Source organism: Notechis scutatus, chromosome Z (genome assembly GCF_049901735.1).
Source record: "Notechis scutatus isolate UNSWTSFEM ecotype Mainland chromosome Z, rNotScu1.2, whole genome shotgun sequence".
Taxonomy (NCBI): Eukaryota; Metazoa; Chordata; class Lepidosauria; order Squamata; family Elapidae; genus Notechis; species Notechis scutatus.
The window spans coordinates 44,921,029-44,930,935 of record NC_142025.1 but is presented as its reverse complement, the minus strand read 5'-3'; the positions used below and the strand labels follow the sequence as shown (position 1 = coordinate 44,930,935).

The window sequence follows — 9,907 nt, the reverse complement described above, 5'->3', positions numbered from 1 at the left end:
CATCTGTGAAAGGCTTTCTTGTACTGATCCCCATGGTAGAATTTGTCTCCTACAACTTCATTTGGGGAATATCAATGTGCCTGAATAAAGAACCCATACTTTACTTGGATGGCCAACCCTAACCGTCTACTTCTTAAGATACAGGTGGCCCTCAATTTAACCATTTGTTTAGTAACTGTTCAAAGTCACAACAACACTGAAAAAAGTGACAAATAGTCTTTGCACTTACAACTATTGTGTCATCTGCACAATGATAAAAAAAATTGGGTGCTTGGCAATCAGCATGGATTCTGACAACAGTTGCAGCATCCGCTGGTCATATGACTGCCTTTTGCAGCCTTCCCAGCCTACTTCCCACAAAGTCAATGGGGGGACCCAGATTTGTTGAACAACCATTTGATTCACTTAACAACCAAAAATGCCCATAAAATAAAGCGTAACTTGCTTAACTGCTTTGTTTAGCAAAATAAATTCTGTTCCCAACTGTGGTTGTAATTGACACCTACCTGCATTGAACGGAACAGACATTCCTCTGAATGCCTCCTACTATCTTTTCATGACATCCTATACCAGTGGGATTCATTCTCCCTCCCTCCCTCCATCACAGTCAATGATCCATAGTCAGAAGTAGAAACAGAAAATGTTGAAATAAGTTTTGGGATAAATGTCTATGGAGATTCTCAGTCATCTAGGTTATGGTTGTCCCATGTCAAGAGGCAAAAAACACCTTTGGAACAAGTTTTGGAATATTTTAACTTGAGGAGCTGGAACCTCTTGAATAAAAGAGATCCGTCCATTTGATCAGTTCATCTGTTAAACCATAGTTTAGATGAGTTCTGACTTTAGACTCCAGACTGAATAAAGGCATCTGCAAGGAGGTGTGGGGTTTGAAAAATTCAAGATGGTGACTGCAACTACATGGGACAGAGATTCAATCATGCTATCTTGACTTGTCCACTCTTCCCCCCAAGTCTTGAACAATTGCTCATATTGTTACATGTCAAATGTTTCTAGAGACAATGTACAGCCCTTGGTTTAAATTCAGCCCTCTGTTAATGATGAGTTCTAACCTCTTTGAGAAAAAAAGTCAACTTGTACTGGGGAAGGGGTGGAGAAAAAGAGAAATAAGAGTAAGCAGTCTCTGCATTACAGGAGAGACTAATTTTAGTTTGTGAAAAGCACCGCTTTCTTCTGATTACCTTTTATTTAACAGATGCTTAAGTGTCTGGTCAGGTTCTTCATCCCATTTTCTCAATTTGTATAGTATTTAGAGCCACACCTCCATTTTCCAACCAATGATCATGCTTCACATTGTAATTTGATAAATATTACTGTACTACTGTGTGCATCATGCAAGTGAGCTTGCAAATATTTTGACCAGTCTGTTCCTCTATCCTTCATTGCAACTTCATTAAACTGCCATCAAGGCTATTATCTTCGGGTGGCAGATACTTTTGTGTAGTGTTTTGTTGTTTTCCTGAAGAAGCTATATCTAAAAATGTCATTTTTTTCTTTCCTGTCTCAACTGACCAGGTATTTTATTTTTTTATATACACATATGCACAGTCTAATAATAATTAGCTAGTATTGTACCATTATCAGGGAATTTAGGTTCTTAGACCAAGTCCTTTTGGGACTCATTCTATATATGAAATTGAATTTTCACATTCCAGTATTGATTTATGATTAGCACGACTGTGCTTTAAAGCTAAACTCTCGCCCGATTCCCCACCGCGGATCATAAAGTTGCCTCGGGGACGCTTGTCTTGTTAAGGACCAACACTGCCGTGAGTAAAAGCGAAGACAAAAATTCAAACTCATCACCTGTTGAGGGCCTCCGAGAGAGAGAGAGAGAGAGAGAGAGAGAGAGATTGGGGGCTATTTCAGCCACAGCGGCGGGAGCCAACAGCCGCCTTTGAAAGCGCCGCTGCCCATTGGTTTGCTGAGGGAGGAGAACCTCGACTAGATATCTGGGCGGGGGGCTTATTGGAATGTAATTTGCCTTTCGAAAAGAACTTTCTGCTGTCCAGGGGAAGAAGGGCCGTTGGGTAGTTTTTTTGAGCTGAAAGTTTTTAAGCTTTGTGAATCGAAAGCTTGTGGCAGGAGCGGAGGCAGCGGTAATGGAGGAAGCTGAGAACCAGAAATCGGAGCCGCTCTCGGTCTGTCCGAGAAGCAGCAACCCGAGGAAGGGTAAGTAACTAAACCGCGTGAAGCTTATCCCTCGTTGGCTGTTTTTTTTTTTAAATCTTCGTAAGAGTATCTGAAGCAGATGCTTAATTTATCTGTGGTTGCCTGTACCTTTTGTCTTGGGGAAGAAAGCACCTTTCTGGAAGGCAAAATAATATCCTGTTTTGGAAATCCCAAAGTAATCCGAAGCGAGGAAGGGGTGTCAGTCTCCCATCAGAGGGTTCTATTAATTTTTAATTGGAAATCGAAATCCTGCCCTTTACTGTCCGGGAAGGTGGCCGATTGGCGTTCGTATTTTCGCGTCCAGTGAAATCGCTCAAAATTTAGCTTACTCCGCATGGAACGCGCGTTTGTCTTGGACTGTAGCCATAAGTTGTGAACGCCGCTTTCACGCCGTGAGGTCAGACCTGGTGTGTGTTCGCTTGGTGTCCGAGGCTCTACGTTTTAGCAACAAATGCTTCTAGAACAGAACACGTGACTAATCTAAATGCATTACTTTATGGGAGTTTCTAAGGTATGTTTCTTTTGCGTAGATTATTTTGGGAAACTAGAATATAGGTTCAGTTACTGTATTTGAGGTCCCTGCAGATTTTATTATCTCCCTTTAGGGAGATTTCACTGAAGCTGAAACACTTTTTGTCTTAACTGAATAAATGTAAGTGCTATTTAAAGTGTGTGTGTGTGCACCTATGTGCACATGTGCACACATATATATGTTAGAAATATTTCCAATGTATTGGGGGGTGGGGGGAATGTTACATATTTTTCATTTATTGAAACTTCACTCTGTTCTGTTGCCTGTTATTTTTCTGTTTTTCTTTTGCTGCCCTCTCTGCTTTATTATGTTTATATAGTGAACCTTTAACATTTTTCTTTACTCATGTGTATATTTATATTCTCAATGATAAAAGGTGGCATAAAATGTTTTAATAAATTTATTTCTTGCTAATTTAATTTCTTTGAATTGGTACACTGATGACACATGCAAACACATCTGTACAGGCTCATACAGGTAGGTTTGTTAACCTTGCATATAACCACTGGTATATATTTTGAAAGGTCTATGGAGCCTCTTGATGTACTGAAACTTCTTGGAATTTTCAGTCTGGCAATTCAGGTTTTGTAGTAGGAATTATTTACATGATTCATATATGTCATTTTAGTATATCGTATGAATGCAGCATAATTCTCCATGTTGGTGGGTTTCCTTTTTCAGTTAAGAATTGGATTTACTCTTAGGAAATCCAGCCAGAGATCATAAGGGAGTGGTGGGTGGAGCCTGAGGCAGAAATGGATAGAGTAAACTTTTCTTCTCCCATCTTATTTCTGTCCCCTTTCTTTTTGCCACTTCTGTCTGTCTCATTGCCCCTGTTTTCCTCCCTTTCAAATGGGCAGCCAAGGAAAGATCTCCAGGAATTTTAGCTGATCACTGCCAGGGCTCTTTGGAAATTAACCTGAAGGCAGCATGAAAGTCCAAATATCCACCCCTGCTATATGTAAACAATGAATAAAAGTTTCCAAAACACTGTGCTGTCTGACATAGGACAGGGGTGCCAAACTGGTGGCCTACAGGCTGGATGGGTCACATGCAAGCCACGCCCACCCCAGTTCAGCGAAAAGAAAAAAGGTCATACGTCACATGACGGCAACATGACGCAGCGAGTTTGACACCCATGATATAGGAGCACTGGGTGGAAACTTACTGTTATTTCACTACCATACTTAGGGGCAAGATTCTCAGCTTGATTAAAAATGAATTGAGAGAACAACTGCTATGGTAATTTTATGGAGTAAAGTATTTCGACCTTCAAAGAAAATAAAGATGATGGATATATCATAAGCTGCATACTTGTTTCTCATCTACTTACCTTCATGGATATGTAGAAAACAAACTTCTGTTTAATTTTTTAAGCCTGGCAAGCAGCTAAATTTGATATCTTAGAATGTGGCTACCTTTCCAGATATAACTCAAAGAATTCCCAAGGTAATGACAAATAGCATTTCTAGGTATAAAACTATTGGAATCTCAATTTGTAAATAGGTTTGAATATAACTCTGTTGAAAAATAATCTCAAAACAATCAGATTTTTTTTTACTCCCAAAATAGAAGACAATTGAATCTTCAAGACCATCATAGGAGTATAAATAATGTCTATGCATTTACATAATCATATCAATGCCACATTTTCTTGGTCTACTGCTTTGTAAAATTGCAAGGCTGAATAATTTTGGGAAGTATTTGATCTAATTGATGCATACATGCGCAGAAACTAAAAATGAATGAGACTTCCTGTATTTGTACAGGTCATTGATAGTGGCAGACAAAGTGACTCCAGCAGAATTAGGAGTTGACTCAGAGTTTTTCATTATTCACATTTAGAAAAAAGCATGTATGTTTTCTCAAGCATTTTCTTCTAGGTCGTAAAGCAGCAGATAGAAACTGGAAGAAGCTATGTCTAAGCACATAGTTGCATTGTCCTCTGGGAGGTACAGTGACATATCTGCCTTGTATGTACTCCACCAGCCATGATGGGGAACTACCTGGGAGCTCAGCTGTCCTTCTCTCTGCAAATAGTATTACCTAGAACCACGGGAATTAATGAGTTGTACCCACCTGCTCCCTCTGTCATAGCTGCATAATGCACATTGTGCATAATGCATCCCTGTTTAATTGTCTGTAGTACAAGTCTTGAGCTACGGTGGCACAGTGGTTAGAGTGCAGTACTGCAGGCTACTTCTGCTGCCTGCAGTTTGGCAGTTCATATCTCACCGGGTTCAAGGTTGACTCAGCCTTCCATCCTTCCAAGGTTAGTAAAATGAAGAGCCAGATTGTGGGGGTAATATGCTGATTCTGTAAACTGCTTAGAGAGGGCTGTGAAGCACTGTAAAGTGGTATATAACTTTAAATGCTAAGTCTAATTTCCTATATTGTACTAGATACAGTACATTGTAATATGGGCATCTTTGTAATCCATAGCAGTGGTTGCCAACCGGTGGTCCGCGGCCCACTGGTGGTCCGTGAAAAAATGTTGATGGTCCGCAGAGGGAAATGTCATCCCCAGAGCACCCCCCCCCCAAAGCAATTAATCCAGGCTGCTCAGGAACACAAGTCTGCCCCGCCCACATGGCCTGCGGGAACCCTCCCCGCCCACTCCTTACCTGGCAAACTTGCCTTCTAAGTTGCTATTTTTCCTTTTTTTCCCCCAACCGTCTGCTGTGCCAGGAGATTTAGATTAGCTAGAAAGCAGGAAATCATTGGATTTCTTGCTTTCCGGCTAATCTTTACAACCACCCTTGGGACTGAAGGTTCTATTATTCAGTGCAGACTCAGATAGCCGTTGGCAGAAACACAGATCTCTAAGTGAATCTATGATTCTGTGAGCAACTCAATCTGCCTGTCTGCTTTGCCTTATTTTGGGTAAAAGTTGCTCCTTTTTAATAAAAAAAAAATCAATATTTACATACATGGTGTGTTGTGAGTTACTTTTATGAGTTTGCTTGCAAGCAAATTTTATGTGACAGACTCAGGTAGCCAATGGCAGAAAGATAGATCTCTGAATCTGATTCTGTGAACAACTCAATCTGCCTTCCTGCTTTGCCTGATCTTGGGTAAAAGTTGCTATTTTTTAATTTAAAAAATCAATATTTACATCAATATTTATAATATTTACATACAAGCCATGCTCAGCCAGTCACATGACCACCAAGCCACACCTACAAATTAGGTCATGCCTAAGAACCGGTTGTTAAGAAATTTGAATCCCATCCCTGCCTCTGTGTTTGTGTGTGTGTGTATGAGGGGGGGAGGGAGGTTAGATAAGATCTCTCCCCCCCCTCTCCCCTCCTCACCACCACCAATGTCAGCAAGCCACCGTCAGTCAAAATTCATATTAGTAGTCCCCGGGATTTAAAATTATGAGTTTGGTGGCCCCTGACGCCCAAAAGTTTGGCAACCCCTGATCCATAGTGCCCTGAAATACCAAGATCACAAAAAGACATAACCTTATATAGGTTGGACTTAACGTAGGCTATTCAGAATAGTTGCTATTGATACCCTTTAGATTTCCTGTATATCCTGATTTTATTTACGCATACACGCACACACACAGAAGACAAAGGGAGAGAGAGAGAGAGAGAGAGAGAGAGTTGTAAAGCAAAGCACTAGCTTCATCTTTATTTAGAAGTATATATCTGAACTCTACACTGAATACCAAAATTAGTCCAAAAATTAAAAAATGAATTGACATTATCAAGATGGGCAGCTGTTCCAATCTATTTAGTAAGGAAGAACCTGGGTTTGTTTGCTCCATCCCAAATCAGTTTTCAAATATTCATCCCCTTTAGTTTTTCTTGAGGCCTGCATTATAGCATTGCTTTTATATTTATATATTTATTTATTAAACAAATTTATATAGCAGTGACGGGGGGGGGGAGTGGGAGGCAGGCAGGTGTAGAACATTGAAAGTCGATAGTTAAAAGTTCACAATTTAAACCACCCAACCCCAACCCCAGGCAGCAGCAACAATAGAATCAAACAAGCCATTCGATTGGCTCTGAATGGTCATTGATAAAACCATGCTCTGCCTTCCTGGCCATGTAGACATAATTGGGGTTGGCAGTTCATCAAAAAACAGCCTTGACATCTGAAATAATAAGACATAATTGTCATTATGGAAGGTAAATACACGCTACAGAATAGTGCATAGCACAACTGATAGAGATAACTGTGGGAGTTGTGTAGGATGGGTAACAGTAAAGAAGTTGGTAATCCTAGCAGCTGCTGTTTATGGATTGTAGACAAAAACACTCCCAATCTTTTGCAATAACAATCTAGGTGACAGTGCAGAAACTTCCTGGGGATGCTCCGGTTAATGTAAATAATACTAAAATAGAGAAATCCAAAGTGTATGCAAATTACCATATATGGAGAACATGAAGATTAGCATTTCACAGAGGCTGCTGGCAGTGGAGCTAATGATTTCTACAGCAGCAAATCATAGAGAAAAGATTCATAAAAGAATTGCTGTGATAAAGTAGATGAGAAACTGAGCTCTACTCAGTAGTTTGTCAGTTCAGATCTCTCCATTGCTACAAACTCAATAGATGGCCTTGGGTAAGCTCCTGGCTAAACTCAAATGCTTTTAAGGCAGTTTTTCCCAACCAGTTCTTTTTCTTGATGTATGGGTTCATTTCTCAGTATTTCTCAGTTCAGCATGGACTGAGCAATCTGGAAAATGAATTAGGAAGGCACCAAATTTATATGGCCCCAGTAAATTCAGTGGATTGAAAACTTGATGTTGTCATAACTGATGAACTGATGCTTACAGAAGCAAAATATATGCGTATGATTATTAATGAAATATCTGAAACTATACATGTATCTACATGCAAGAGAAGCCCATGTGTGTATGTGTATAAAATATTTTTTGGTCTTTGCCCCCTTTTGTTCTTTCTTTCTTGTTGTGTTCAGTTTAATTAAACTAATATTTTAAAAAGGAGTATATCAAATTATGAAAAACTGTTACAAGGCAACTTGGTGTAGCACACATAAGCACAAGGCTAATGGAAAATTTTCCTGGTTTTATCTTTTTGCTCTTTCTGTGGTTTATTTAACAGGAAATCTGTCCTTAAACAATACAGGATTCAGAATACAAGAACAAATCATGGTTTCCAATTCTGGGATTATAAATTATTTGTTTCTAAACAGATAGATGTGTTTAGACGTTATACTAACCAAAGCACACAAAGACCTTAGTTTTCGCTTGGAAAGAGGAACTAAATGGGACAGGCAGCCATGTATCAGTCAGAATTCTGACTTAGTTTGGCTGTGATATGATACCTGAAATTTTAGGGTATTGCAAGGAGCATATAATGATTATGAGTTATGTCCCATTTTTCTTAGGAGCTTAGGGCAGTGTACCCCGTACTTTAATTTCCCTTATTTTAATCTCTGCAATGGCAAATGTGAGATAGGTGAGGCTGAGAGAAAGTAACCTACTGAATTTTAAAGATTCAGGGTGAACTTGGTTTTCCTAATCTTAGACCAACTATCTTACTATTATGCTATATGGATCCAGTTTGAACTTAGATTGTTGAAAACAATCAGAATTAAGTTGTAAATATGAATAAAACAGTCCAAAGCATATAAAAACAATACTTCCAAATGAATATGCATATGACCACCATTCGTTTAGGAGTAGAAGATCGTTCTGCATGTGAACAGAACATATTTCCAATAGTGGACTGGAAATAGGCACAAAACCTCTAATATATATTGACACTTTCAGAGGAGGCCTTGAAATGATGCAATGTGGCTTCTTCTGAATAGACTTGAAGCTTTTCACAGCTCTTACATGAAAGCGAATCCCACAGAAACAAGTAAGATTATCTTCTGAATAAACAAATAAATAAAAGGTCACAATATTGTACTTGGAGTTGGGGTTTTGGATAGCCTGCTTAAAGTTCATTGAATTCAAACATTTAAACACTGGACAACCAATGTCTCAACTCTGTATACTGTATTTGCTTCTAAAACTACAATAAAATTACTTTAGTTGAGACAAGAGGTTTACTTTCAAGATAACATAAAAATTGAAATGCTGCACAATATGTTAATTGAAAAAGGAAATTTAAAAATCAGTAATAATAGCAAATAAAGTTATAAACAAAATTAGGAATTTTTTATAGGACTGTGTTCTTTAGTTTACTCTCCACTATTCATTTCTTCAACCTTCATTTTTCTTATGGACCCAAGAGTTTAGTTATCTGCAGGGTTTTTTTCCCTCTTCTTTTTGATTGCTTTTGATTCTCAGAGATTACACAGACAAGTTTCTGCAGTTTTCTTGGTAAGGTTTTTCAGAACTGCCTCCTTTTTAGGGTTGAGAGACAGTGATTAACCCAGGTTCATCCAGGTTCACGAATTTTGCCTAAGATAGAATTAAAACTCACAAGTTTCCCATTTTCTAATTCTAATCTAATGCCTTCACTACTCCACTATGTTACCTGCAGATAAGTTAGCACTAGTGTCCATACTACTGCAATGTTCATCCCAGGGTTGTCCATAATGCACAAGCCTCAAAGTTTAAATTTGTAAGAGTTTTCTCACTTTCCTCTATTCCCCACTTATTTCTTTTCCTATCACATAGACTTGCTTTTATTTCATTTCTCAAAATAATGGTTGATTGAAAAAGTGACACTATATTTTCCAGTCTACTGTCTCAGAGAGGCATAACATCCAAGCAAGATCCATGAAATTTAAAACCAAGGCTGTAGTCTGAAAATTGGGTGTGGGAAGAACTGGTTGCACAACAAGAAGTGTTTTTCTCATTACTTCACGAAAGTTTCAGAACACATTGAAACACACTGGAAGATAGGTTAAAGATTTCAATTCCACTTTTTTTTTTTGGGGGGGGGGGGATTATCAGTCAAGATTGTAAGGAAAACTAGTAATAGCTCCATTATTTAAAAAAAATAGTGCAGTGTTATGATAGGGAAAACATTTTTCAAAAAATGTTCTGATTTTAAGCTTGAAGAAGAAAGGGAGTTATTTTTTTATCCGCCATCTTACTTTAGAGTATAGCATTTCCACAATGAACCATATTCTATATGGCCTTATGTATTATTTTATATCACTAATAGCAACTATCTTTTTGGTGTTATTTTTCCAAAATAATTTCATTTGTTCTTGAATTGAAGCAACTTTATCTGAGATATTTAAAAA

General features: G+C 38.4%; 1 protein-coding gene across 5 annotated transcripts in view; it reads left to right on the top strand.

The window, feature by feature from the left end:
* The first annotated feature begins 1,379 nt into the window (after nucleotides 1-1,379).
* KIAA1217 (KIAA1217 ortholog) overlaps nucleotides 1,380-9,907 on the top strand; it is a 234,508-nt gene continuing 225,980 nt past the window's right edge. The window contains exon 1 of one of the 5 annotated variants that reach the window (XM_087947725.1): nucleotides 1,380-1,533. Coding sequence is in view for 2 of the 5 variants with exons in the window: in XM_026675686.2 (XP_026531471.1) it covers nucleotides 2,121-2,190 (70 nt within the window). In the remaining 3 variants the exon portion in view is untranslated. Of the gene's footprint in view, nucleotides 1,534-1,786; nucleotides 2,191-2,576; nucleotides 2,702-9,907 lie in introns of those variants that run through there. The other 4 variants (XM_026675686.2, XM_026675685.2, XM_087947724.1 and 1 more) reach the window with 4 other exon arrangements.